The sequence below is a fragment of the Chelonoidis abingdonii genome, chromosome 6, assembly GCF_003597395.2.
Source record: "Chelonoidis abingdonii isolate Lonesome George chromosome 6, CheloAbing_2.0, whole genome shotgun sequence".
Classification (NCBI taxonomy): domain Eukaryota; kingdom Metazoa; phylum Chordata; order Testudines; family Testudinidae; genus Chelonoidis; species Chelonoidis abingdonii.
This window is the reverse complement of record NC_133774.1, coordinates 51,213,107-51,226,782: the sequence shown is the minus strand read 5'-3', so window position 1 is coordinate 51,226,782 and position 13,676 is coordinate 51,213,107. Positions and strand designations below refer to the sequence as shown.

Here is a 13,676-nt window from a genome sequence, read left to right as displayed (position 1 = left end):
ACCAGCTTCATCGGCTCCCATCTCTAAGAAGGCGGTGCGCAAGTACTTTGTGCCCACTAAGGGACACAAGTATCTGTATGCCTACCTGGTGCCCAACTCCTTGGTGGTCGAGTCGGTAAACCACAGGGAGCGATGGGCAGCGAGCCCCGACCCCAAAGAACAAAGCATCCAGCTTCTCAGAGGCTCTGAGAGGCTGGATGCTTTTGGGAGAAAAATTTATTCGTGGTCAAGCTTCCAGCTGAAAGTAGCAAACCATCAGGCTCTCCTGGGTCACTACAAGTTTAATCTCTGGGGATCCCTCCCCAAGTTTGAGGACTCCCTTTGGAAGCATGATAGAAAGGAGTTTAAGGTGCTTGGGGAGGAAGGGGCAGCCCCTGCAAGGGCGTCTCTGCAGGCCGCTTTGGATGCAGTGGACACAGCCACACAGTCCATGGCCTTGGCAGTGTCCATTAGACAGGCGTCTTGGCTTCTGCTCTCTGCGTTATCCAGCAAAGCACAGTTGTCAATGCAGGATCTCCCTTTTGCTGGAAAGGTGCTGTTTGCGGAGGAAACGGACACAAGGATGCACGACATGAAAGACTCCCGTACGACCCTCCAGACCTGGGCCTCTGTCCTTGCTTCGACAAAACCCAAGTTCAAGCCACAGCAGGCTCCCACCCAGGCCGCTCTCCCAAAATACAAGGCTGCCCATAAGAGGCAACGGGACTATAAGAAACACCCGCAAAGACAATACGGGCCTGTCCCCTAACCTGGGTCCTCTAAGGGCAAGCCCACAGGTAAAAGGTGGTTTTGATGGGATGCTCGGGGGTACCCCGCCAGTTTTCAACAGGGATCCACCCCCAGTAAAGCTCCCTTTTCCCAATCGACTGTGTGCGTTCCTCCTGGAATGGTCGCGGCTCACCTCAGACCGTTGGGTCCTCAACACCATCTCCCAAGGTTACACCCTCTGGTTTACCCCCTACCTACCCAACCACCCCCCTGTCCCCATTCCTGTTTGGAGGACCCATCGCATGAGGCTCTGCTCGAGCAGGAGGTCAGGAGGCTTCTGGAACTAGGAGCGATAGAGGTGGTGCACAAGGAGTTCCTGGGCAAGGGATATTAGTTCTGGTATTTCCTTATCCCGAAGGCGAAAGGGGGGCGCAGACCCATACTGGACCTGCGAGGTCTGAACCAGTTCTTGGTAAAACTCAAGTTTCACATGATTTCCCTGGCCTCCATCATTCCCTCCCTGGATCCCAGTGATTGGTACGTGGCCCTCGATCTACAGGTCACGTACTTCCATATCCACATATTCGAGGGGCACAAGTGCTTCCTCTGTTTTATGGTGGAACAGAATCACTACCAATTCACAGTCCTCCCATTTGGTCTGCCCACTGCCCTTAAGGTTTTTACAAAGTGCATGTTGGTAGTAGTGGCCTACCTCAGGTGCCGGACGGGTCCAGATATTCCCCTCTCAGGAAGACTGCCTGGTCAAGGGCATCTCCCGGTCGCAAATGAGGGATCATGTGGTGGCACTCCTGTCCACATGCACCGCCCTGGGCCTGTTGGTAAACAACACCAAGTCCACATTAGTCCTGGTCCAATGCATAGAGTTTATTAGGGCGCTCCTGAACGCAATGTCAGCCAGAGCCTCTTTCTCCTCCCCCCCGCCCCCCCCAGACAGGTTCAAGACCCTGAAAAGACTCATGGACTTGATCATAAGGTTCCCGGTGACAACAGCCAGGTCCTGCCTACAGTTGCTAGGTCACATGTCAGTGTGCACATATGTGGTCCGCCACGCCGGGCTCAGGATGAGGCCCCTACAACTCTGGCTGGCTTCGCAATTCTCCCAAGCCATGGACAGGTTCGACAGGGTCCTCACCGTGCCGAACTTGGTGACCGTCTCCTTACAGTGGTGGTCTACACCAAGCAACATGCTCCGAGGGGTCCTGTTCAGGGACAGGGCCCTCTCTGTGGAGCTGGTGTCCAATGCATCGGACCTGGGCTGGGGAGCCCATGTGGGGCGTTTTCAGATTCAAGGCCTGTGGTCTCCGCAAGACCTGACCCTTCACATAAACATCAAGGAACTCAGGGCAGTAGGCCTGGTGTATATGGCCTTCCACTCGCACTTGAAGAGCAAGGTAGTTTGGGTTCTCACAGACAACACAGCCTTGATGTTCTATATCACCTGGCAAGGCGGGACCCAGTCCTCCGCCATCTGCTATGAAGCCCTCAGCTTGTGGGACTTCAGTATAGCTCACGACATCCACCTAAATCTCTTTCACCTACCGGGCGCCTGGAATGTGAGGGCGGATTGCTTGAGCAGGGACTCTTCCTCTCCACATGAGTGGTCCCTACACCTGGAAGTGGCCCTCCACCTCCGGAAAAGCTGGGGAGCTCCCCAGGAGGACTGATTTGTGACTCGACAGAACTGACATTGCCCCTGGCTCTGCTCTGGGGAGGCATGCTATCTCTGATGCTTTTATCCTGCCTTGGTCAGGCCAACTCCTATATGCCTTTCCCAGGTTTCTGCTGATCAGCAGGGTCCTAGAGAAAATAAAGATGGATGAGGCTAGGGTCCTCCTCACTGCCCCAGCATGGTCCAGGAAGCACTGGTACGGGATCCTCTTGGGCCTGGCAGTGGCTCCACCATGGCTGTTGCTGCTCCACCCGGACCTGCTCTCTCAGGACCGGGGCCGTCTCCTCCACCCCAACCTGGTAACTCTTCACCTCACGGCATGGCTGCTCAGTGACTAGGTGGCAAGGAGAGGACATGCTCAGGTCTGGTTCAGCGCGTCCTCCTTGAGAGTAGACGGCTTTCTGCTTGCTGCTCCTACGTGGCAAAGTGTTCTCATTTTGCTCAGTGGGTGACAGACCAAGGGGTATTCCCAATGGTTGCCCCGATCTAGCTTATCCTCGATAACCTGCTCCACCCGAGGGCCCAGGGCATCGTGCCCTTGTCAGTCAGCCATATTGGCTTTCCATCCCCTGGTGCAAAGACACACGGTGTTCTCCTATCCTATGACTGGCCAGTTCCTTAAGGGGTTGGACTGGCTTTACCCCTATTCTAAGCCCCTGGTCCTGCAGTGGGACTTGAATCTGGTGCTGGCTCAGCTTATGGGGCCCCCGTTTGAGCCGTTGGCCAAGTGTTCCTGATCTCATCTCTCATGGAAGATGGCCTTCCTGGTTGCTATCACATTGGCCAGGCGGGTCTCGGGGCTCAGGACCCTGACCTCCGAGCCACCATATACTGTTTCATAAGGACAAGGTCGAGCTACACCCACACCCCACATTCCTCCCGAAGGTGGTCTCCACCTACCACATGAGTCAGGACACTTATCTACCAGTCCTTTGCCCCAAACCTCATGTGACTAATGAGGAACGCCGCCTCCACACACTTGATGTGATGAGGGCTCTAGCTTTCTACCTCGAGCGAACCAAACCATTCAGAAAGTCCTCCCAGCTGTTTATCGCGTCAGCTGAGCATGTGAGAGGCCAGCCGATTTCCACTCAGCGACTGTCCAACTGGATCACTTTGTGTATCCGCTCCTGCTATGAGCTGGCGGGTGTTCCCCTACCACCTATTGTTAGGGCACATTCGACGCGGGCACAGGCCTCGTCGGCTGCCTTTGTGGCCCACGTCCCTATTCAGGACATTTGTAGTGCCACCACGTGGTCTTCAGTTCACACGTTCACCTTGCACTATGCGATTGTCTCCCAAACCAGGGATGACGCTGAGTTTGGCAGGGCAGTACTCCGTCCCGAGAACGTGTGAACTCCTACCCACCTCCAGCAGATACAGCTTGGAATTACCTGCTGTGGAATACGCATGAGCAATCACTCGACGAAGAAAAGACAGTTACCTTTCCCGTAACTGGTCTTCTTTGAGATGTATTGCTCATGTCTGTTCCACATTGTGCCCTCCTTCCCCACTCCCGAAGTTGTCGGTCAAGAAGGAACTGAGGGTGGGGGGAGCATGCAGATCCCCTTATACCACACTAGGCAGGGGCCACAGGGGGGCGCTCTCCCCCTATGGATACTGCTAGGGCGAAAACTTCCGGCACTGGTGTACGTGGCAAGTATGCACAGTTACTGTGGAATAGACATGAGCAACACATCTTGAAGACTGCCAGTTACCGAAAAGGTAACTCTCTTTCTTCACATATGGCAGTAGTGGTAGTCCTCCTAAAGGAGGGCATAGCTGTCATACTTGACTTGGATGATGGACTAATCTCGGTGTTTTCCCTTCAGACAGCGTGGATGTAAATTGAACAGAAACTGGAATTTCAGCCTCATGACCAAATTTTAAAAATTGCTGGTCTCCTACCCAGGACCTGATTTATCTGAGCCCCATTAAGGAACCCAAAGCTCCAGATACACACTCTCACCTACCGTTGCCTCTTGAATACTGACCAGAGAATTATTTCAACCATAGGGAAAATCTGAACCACATCTTGAGTTGATTGCCCAGGGGAGTTTCAAGGTCTCTATCTGGGGGAGGCCTTCAGCACGAGGGAAGAACTTCCTCCATCTTTTTAGCAGGAACTTAACTCACAGCAGCAGTGAAGTCATGTCCTCTCCCTCAAGCTCTTGGTAGAGAACCTGATGCACTCAAGTGGGATACAACAGGGGTTGGCCCCTGACACAAGAACATTACCATCTTCCAACGCATCCAGGAATTCTTCTTGGTGCCTGTTCCACTACATCTATTGCAACCACTCCAGAAAGTGGGCAGTAACTTTCTTAAGTTGGCAGGTCTTCCTATCATAGGTACTTCATTCCAATAGAATAGTACCATATTAAGACACAGCTATTTTCATATGAGGTCACAATTCTCCTTGCCCAGTCACTTTAGGATGCTGGTGGGGACTATGAAGAATAGGACTTCTCTGAATGTCTGATTTTTCCCTCCTCTCCCCTCCCCCAATTATTTCTTTGAACCATGCTCTTGATAACAGGTGATCCAAGTTTTTTACATCAGATTGCTAGGGTTTTTAGAACTCTTCTGAGAGAGCATCTCTTTCCGTCCAGGAGTAGGAAAGAAAAGATGTTTTCCTTAAATAGAGAGCTGAAATAAATAACTAAGGCTTACCCTGATCATACTAATCCTTCTCAAAACTGTTAATAGACTTTGTGCACCCTGTAGAGTCCTGCATGTTAGGAGCTTCAGCTAAGGACTTGAAGTGTTCTGTTGCATCCATTGTTGAGTAGAGAGGAAAGTACCTCCCACTAAAGAAGAAAAAATCCTGTGAAGTTGGAATCTCTTTAAGAGCAGATATGAGCTGGTGATCAAGTGTATCTCAACCATTGTATTTGTGGACCCGCTGCATCAAGACTTTAAGCTCCTGGGTGGCATATCTGGACAAATGGATCCAGGGGTACCATGAGAGAGAGTTTGGGATTCATTGGATTTCCTGTACACTTCGGTTATTACTGTGTCTTCTGTTTTCCTTACGAAAAAATGTAGTAGGATCACAGTTTCTCACTTGAAGGCAAAAAAATGGTATCTTACCTATTCACCCACAAGGACATTGTCTTCAGAGAACCTAGACAAAAATCTGAAACATCCCTTCCAGAAAGCAGGATATTTAGAAGATACTTCTCAGACTATACCACTTTTTTTTTCTTTTTCCAAACTAGTTTCAAATCAACCTCTAAAAGTGAGATAAACCCCAGAGCCCTCATGGAGGACAAAGAAGTCTTCTCATACCAGAAAAGCAGCCTGGGGAGAAGAATCTGTCACTTTCTTTTGGTTTGATTTAAAATGATAACCAGCGGATATTTCCAGTGGCATCCATATGGTACCATCCAGAATTTGCTGATGCCTCCTGGAACGTGTCAGAGTCAAATTGGCAGATGATATGCTTTTAGCAGCATAATATCTGGAAAAATGCATGCCTCCAAAAACTGGGCCAAGAGGAGAAACTTGGAAGTGTGTACCTTTTTCTGCAGTACCCAAAGAGATTTGGGGTATTTTACTGGTTGTGTCTCAAGTGGGTATTTTTAAGATGTCAAGAGAGAAATCTGAATTATGAAAGCCAGTTAGTTGATTTATGTCTAGTGACTTGAACCTATACCTTCAAGTACCTTTTGGCTGAAATTTTTTTTCTGGCAAGCTGAGGTTAATTATGTTGCTTTAGGGATGTCTCTACTGGGAACTAGAGTCCTGTTGCCAATCTTTTAGTTGATTGATCAGTCACCTGTGTAGGAAGGGGGAATGTGGACTAGCTTGCAGAAATTCTATTTGAGAGAGAAGCAATGACTTTTTAGTTGTCTGGTTTCAGTTAAGGCCACTGTCTGTCCCTTTGGTCTCAACCTTTACCTTGTTTGTGGCACCCTCTGGTGCTTCTGAACTAGCTGCTGTCCCTGAGGAAGAATTTCCAAGCCAGGCTTCCTTTATGGTCCTCCAGTTTAGTGTCCCTGAGGGCTTGTCTACATGTAAGGTAGCGGAGCTACATCAGTAGCACTTAGTGAAGGTACTACCTATGATGGGAGAAACCCTTCTGTCGACATAGCACTGTCTTACTCCAGGGGTTAGGTTAGTAAACCATGTTGCTCAGGTGGTTATACTGATGTATGTTGGTATTGCAGACCAAGTCTGAGTTTTCTAAACCTTTTAAAGCCTTTCCTTTATTATAATTTCTGCAAGGAGGGTTCAGTGAGTCTGTGTTTCTGGTCTTTTGACACTTATGTGCTACTAAATCTTTCATGATAGGAAGAGAGTCCTTAAAATTATGTTCTTTCCAAAGCTTCGTTTTGAGTTCCTCTTACTTAATAGATAACGACTCATTTTTTTCTTCTGTCTTGCAATAGCTGAGTACCTCTAGAATGCTCTAGGCAATAAAGCTCTAAAATTTGACTTCGAAAGAACTAAATATTTTCTGTTTCCCATTTATTTATGTTAGAGAAATACCAGCAGAAGCATTTAAAAACCTAACCCTTTTGATTTAAAGCCTCTATTCAGTTGTATTTGTCTGAAGGGACTTGGTGTCCTCTGAATGTTAGGGTCCATTCTGTTTAGATTGTAACCATCTCCTGGGGATAGAAATGAGATGCAAATCCCCAACTTGGCTCGTCCTTTGTTCTTACTCCAGGAATTGCGGGATAGACATTTAAACCTTGTCAAAAACTAGCTTGGGTTGTAGTTCTAGTTTATTTCCTTAACCCATTTTTAAAGGAAATGTAGGGACATTTAATGTCAAGTATATTAGTTGGCAGAATTTAAAATTTGTATTTTTAAAACACTGGTCTAGAATAACCCTCACTATTATAATAATCTTTAGATTAACCCCTTCTTTAGGTATAACAAATGTTTCACTAATTACACTCCATAAAAAGTGCTTCTTAGTTCAGTTTTTTATTTAGAATTAAGGGTGATCACTAAAATTCCTTTCTTTCTCAGTGCTATGGAAGTTTCACCAGGAGAATTTGAGTGAGACAGGCTGAGGCCAACACTTCCTGGCACACAATTCTTAGCAAAGTTTGGTGCTGTTTTCTGCATGATATGTAGTTGATGAGCAACTGACTGCAAGTGTTCTAGACTGTTAAACTGGAGTTTCAGAGGTAAAAATGTAAATTTTTTTTTTTAACCTACCTGCAGATCCTTCATGGATTTAAAAATCAAGTTGGGGATGAAAATTGGAGGCGTTTCTCTGACCAGTTTCCTCTTCCCTTAAAAGAGCGCCTTGCAGCTTACTATGGAGTTTAACCTCATGCGTTCAAGCTGCAGTCCCATAATTAGGGGTAAGTATAAAAATAAATTGAAGTTTTTATGAAATTAACTTGTAAAGCAAGCATTCTCCAAGTCCATTTTGCATTACAAGAAGTGTATTTTTTAAACAGTCACTGAATAGGCTATATTTGTTCCTGTTCATTTGGCTCTTGCACCATCCTTCTTTTAATGCATGCTGTAATACTGTAAACGAATATTATGGGTGGCACCTGTAGTAAAAGGTCACACTCAGTTGCTTTGAAATTTTTTAGTTTTACTTTTTGATGAAATTTGTTATACTTGCTTTCATTCAGGGCAAAATGTTCTTTTCCTTAAACCTTTATTAAAAAGCTATTTTCAAGCATGGGATCAGTTAGGGGGAGTGGGATGTTTTTTCAACCATTTTTTTGATCAAGAGAAGCTAGCGGAAACTTGAAATATGACAGTTATATTTATGACCTGGAGACAATGTGCTCTTAATTTTTTATGACAGTTGGATTGTATTTGGCAGGATTATGAGTGTTTTTTAAAAGAATTTCACAATGTTCCAATGGGATGGCGGCACAGAAGTCATATGGTCTGCATATTTCTGTGCCCCCCCCCCCCCCCCCCGAAAAATGCAAAAAAAATTTGTGGCAGGACACATGTCTCTTCCCCAGCAGCCCAGGCAGCACCTCTGTTCCAGTGTGCCTGGAACAGCCTCAGGGTATGGCTACACTTGAAATTTCAAAGCGCTGCCACAGCAGCGCTTTGAAGCGAGTGTGTGGTTGGAGCGTCAGCGCTGGGAGACAGCTCTCCCAGCGCTGCACGTAAACCACATCCTCTATGGGTGTAGCTTGCAGCGCTGATTACACTGAGGCTTTACAGCGCTATATCTTGCGCGCTCAGGGGGTGTTTTTTCACACCCGAGCGCGAGAGTTGCAGGGCTGTAAAGTGCCAGTGTAGCCAAGCCCTCAGAGAGGCAAATCACTGCAATGGGGGAGTGGCTGGGCACGTGTGCCTGCAGGGGAGATGTTGATCACTGTCAGGGACAGGGCTGGCCAACAAGGAAGAGAGACTGTCACTGTGCTTGCTTCTGGGTGTGAAGGGGGGTAGATCTTTTTATTATGCACGAGGAAGGCGCTGTTCCCAAGGCAGAAATGTAGCAGCCTGCCTGCCTAGTAATATGTCTGTAACTTTTTGAGATTTGAAAAAACATTTAATTAAATATTAGTATCATGTTATTGAAAATTGTTTTTAAATTAAAGAAAATAGCTTTTGAAATCCTCCCTTCCCCACATTTTGTTAATGTTGCTGTTAGTTAGTTAACTGTTCCCCATTCTCAGTTAATTCCCCCAGGGACGTAAAACCTGTAAATGTTTTAAGGCTCCTACATTGTCAGGGTGATGTAAAGCCTTATAAATGACAATAAGGGAATCAGCTAGGAAGGATCTATGTGCTTTTCTCACTTTTTCTGGTGCCAACGTAGCACAGTGGGGTTAGATTACAGCTCAGGATTTATTTTACTTACCCATTTTTTTTCTTTTTTTTAAGAGACTTTGAGAGCAAATAAAACATTTACCAAGCAGTCAATAAAATGTCAGAGCCAAGCACTTCCCAAAGTACCCAGCCAGGCCCAGGACAATGATTAGCAAAAGTGTATGACTTTCATGTGTGTAAGTCTGAGCAATTTGAAATGACACTCTACTCCCCTCTACCCTCCCGCCCCCTTTGGTGTTCTGTCATATAACTTAAATGAAAATCCGGGGTTATAACTGGAATACAGGGTATTAGTTACCAGGTATTTGTAACTTAACTTTCATATGTTTAGGAAATGCTAAATAGTTACTGTGACTTTTTTCTATATTGTAGTTTAAATAATTTACCAAAACAATTGAAACTGGTGTGATTATATTGCATTATTTTGACAAAATTTGCATAATTTTGCAAATTTTTAATTTTTTTGGCACAGAATCCCCGCAGGGGTAGACTTCGTGTGTCTGTGTGTATTAAACAAGTGGTAGTTTCTAATGAATAGATAATTTACCAGGATTGATCTGGAAGTGAATATGTGTGCATAATAAAGGTGAGTTTCAGATTTAATAGATGATTGTGGAATAAGGTCTGCTAAAGGGCCATATTTTTGGAGTTTCATGTAGCTACTCTGCACACAAGAAAATTTGAAATATAAATGTGTATAAAATATGAGAGATGATGTGGAAACATAAGACTCTAGGCAAAGTGAAACAGTACTCGAAATGACAATGCATTAAAAGATTTGTATTGATTTTGCATGGGCAAATTTTTATTTTCAGAAATGAAGCTATTTAGCACGTGGCAAAAATGGCAACTATCGTTTTTCCAAAATACTAACATGAAATATTTTCACATTGCATATTCTTCATTATCAGAGTATCTCACAAGTAATTGAAAATATAGAAAACTATTTAAATTTGCTGACCAAATCAGTCTCTCACTGAAGTTTGTACACTGGTAACAGTGGATTGAGTGACAACTGGGTCTTTACAACACATCATTAAATAGTCTGATACTGTAACTTAGTATATGTAGAGCCCTGTGTGGATACAAATTTATAGCTGTGGCTATACATAGGTATCCAAGGAATCACAGGACTCTCCTGGGAACTGTGGTGGCAAGAGAAGCAGAATATAGGGCCAGCGCTCCCAGGTCCCTGTGCCAGCAGATCCTTCACACGGCTGTACCTCCTTCTGCCCGTCCCTTCCACGCAGCTGTCTTGGGGCACGTGCCCTGCTTTAAAACAAGAGTGCAACCAGGGACAGCTGCTGGTGAATCTGGTGCCCACCCCACTGGACGGAGCTGGGTCGATGCTGCCAATGCAGGGTGCTGGCTCCTGGGGTATTCGCACAGGGCTCTAAGTATATGCTCCACACCTGGAAGAATTTCAGAGATGGAGGTATGCTGAGTCTCCTACGTTCAAGTTGTGTAATCAGTTTCTACAGATTATGCAGATACTACTACTGAATGCATAGCGAGGGGGTGATGGAAGCTTCACCAACAGATACAGTGTGGCAAGTTTCTATACTACTTTACTGCAAATAGGCCCAGCTACGCCAGTCAACATTCTTGACGTGTTAAATCTCCCTGAAGAATTACTCAGTGCCTTTTGAATCTGGGGAATTTGCTGTTCATCAGACTCCGGGTTCTTTCAACAGAATTTGGAGTGACCTGGAAAGCGAGAGAACTGTCAGACTCAAAGAGAAGCAGTGGGATTGTAGGACTGACAAATAAAAAGCCAGCACATGTCAGATGGATTCTCGCAAGACATGTCCTGAGTGAATATGTAAAAACTAGGAAAGAAGTGGCCTAACAAGAAGCAGTGAAGATGAAGTCCACAAACAAGTCCTTTCCGCTGCACTGAAGGGGGATGAAAAGCATGTTACAGCTCTTTCGAACCATGTCGTCAACAACAAACAACCCATTGGACCCTGAATCACATTCAGATGTGCTTATTAATATATCAACTGAATTGTATGTTACATCAGATGTACAAGTCTTTACTGAAAGCAGCACATGTTGGTGAAGAACAAATGGACAGATTTGTAAGAGGTGCACTTGATTCTGATGGAACACATAGCTTCTTCAGTCTAGTCAAGAAGTCTGGCATTAAAACTTTTGCTGATATGGCCAGGAAGACCAAATTTAAGTCTGACAAGGGAAGGGCACTCACAGTAGTTATCAGTCCAGGAATTGTTTTCTGCAGAACTCTGAACTTAGCACGTTACAAAGATGTTTCAGTGGCAATTGTTCTTAGACCTGTGCCTGAGTCCATCTTCTCTGTTGATGGAACAATGAGAAGAACAGACCAACCTGAGCTAAGAGCATGCAACAAAGAAACCAGTGTACATCAGATGTCATGGCTGTCATACAAATGATGGCTGGAGACAAATTCCAAGTATTCGATGAATTGGCTGAGCACTTGTCGAATCCTTTTAGGATCTTCTTCAAAGTTAATTCTGTATGGAAGTCTTTTGACATGTATGACAACAGTAACTCTAGGCAAAGTGGGTTTCACAGAAAAGCAGCGCCAGACAGGATCTATGAGGGGATGTCCTGTGCCTCTATGAAAAAAGTTTCTAAATGTAGCATCCAGCTAGCAGGCTTTTGATACATTTTTTCTGTGAGGTATATGATTTAAAGCCCACGTAAGTGTGGGAGCACACCTAGCACAAAAGCTCCTTCTTGCTGGAGTCTTTTCCAGTGAAGTAGCCAAGTCCATCACCAACAGAGGTATTGAGGTTCAAGACACGTACATCATTCAAGAGGAAGCGGACACAAGGATGCTTCTGCATGCTATATGTGCCAGTATGGCGCTTCTGTCAAAGGTAAACATAGTGATTAGGTCACCTGATACAGATGTTTTCACCCTTGCTGTTCACTACTTTCCAAAATTGGAACACACCAGTAAAGTAAATTGAAACAGGGACCATTATGAGCACAACTAACACGTATTGCTTCATACTTGTGTGTATTTGTGACACACTCATTTCTGACTTCTGTAACATAATGCATGTACAGCCGAAAGTAACAGGAAGTGACTCTGTCCCATCCCTATCTTGTATTGGGGCAGAAAAATCTGTTCAGTATTGTCAAAACAAAGGGAGCTTCAGAGCTCTTGACACATGGGGGTAGTGTGATGCAATTTCTGCACCAACGAAGTCGTAGGAGTACTGAATGACCAGACAGAGAAAGGGAAACTCTCAGAAACCTGAATTAGTTGTGGCTCAATCTAGCGATCAAAAAAGAAGTCCCTGGCCAACCTCCCACCATCTGAGGACAGTTTTGAAGAGCCTGTCAAAAACAGCTTAGCAAACAGATTTGAAGGTCTTTGCACATGGTTAATTCAGATGTTGGGTCATCATTACGGCATGCATGGAAAAATTTGGATGATATTCTTCAAAGTCCCAGTGAGCTTCTATGAGACCTTATTTGTGCCTGTACTAGTAGGGGTCACTGCAAAATCAAATATCTGTAGTCAAAACAAGCTTCCCTGAACAGAACTGTATACATGCCAAGGGAATGAAGACTTTGGTAACCCACGTCCATGTGACAAGAATCATGATGAACAAGATCATGTTGACTAGAAATGGCACCAGTGCCATTACATTTCAATGATACCTGTACAAATTTTGATTTACCTTTTAGATTTTTATATTGTTTTGGGATCAGAAAGAAATCTAATTTTATGTCTTGAAATAATACATAGTCATTACAGTAACAGAAACAAATGCAGATATTTCAAAGTGGTCATTTTAATGTGTTGGTGTCACTGTTTCTATGGTAACGACACCACTTGACAGCTCCACATCATCCCTCATCTTAAAGTAAACATAATAAGCTTTCAAGTGCTGTGTGTAGAGCATGCATTGTGGGGGCGGGGAGGAGAATGGTAAAACATATGACAGGGCAAAATTAAGGTTGGCTAGTCAACCTTAACATTTCATGACAAAGTGATTACATCAGTATTCTTTTAATGCGATTAATTTTTGTGAGGAATAAAAGTAGAAATCAGTTTCTCTATCAGTGCTATTTAAATATTCCTGCAAATTTTGGTCCTCCAACCTTAGAGTCTAAAGTGAGTGTGAAGGTATTATAGTGAATCTTTTCATTTGTGAACTCAAACCATCAGTATGTTCCTGAACAGTCAGAAGCAAAGCTGTTGCAGGCTGTTACAATTTGAAAAAAATATAATTAAGAGGTTCAATGTTTGTCATCTAAATGACTCCTTTGAAAATCTGATCAGTTTACAAGTGAAAATATGATTTTTTTGTAACTACCAGATGTGGTGCACTCAAAGAATTAGTTTGAGAAATGGAATTGATTCCCAATTCCAATTGAGTGGACAGGATCAGAGTCGTTGAATTTTGTTATGGAATATTTAAATCTCGGTAATGGATCTGTGTCGTCTTGTGGGAAAACTGTGTCAGGCCTGCACAATTCATAAAGCGGCGAGGGCCACATTACTCCA

General features: G+C 44.7%; 1 protein-coding gene across 5 annotated transcripts in view; it reads left to right on the top strand.

Annotated features, from left to right (window-relative positions):
- Positions 1–13,676, top strand: part of TNPO1 (transportin 1) — a 179,205-nt gene that overhangs the window by 158,809 nt on the left and 6,720 nt on the right. For all 5 annotated transcript variants that reach the window (XM_032771660.2, XM_032771656.2, XM_032771659.1 and 2 more), the window contains one exon: positions 7,580–7,722. In XM_032771660.2, coding sequence (XP_032627551.1) covers positions 7,580–7,687 — 108 coding nt within the window. In that variant the 3' untranslated portion in view covers positions 7,688–7,722. The remainder of the gene's footprint in view (positions 1–7,579; positions 7,723–13,676) is intronic.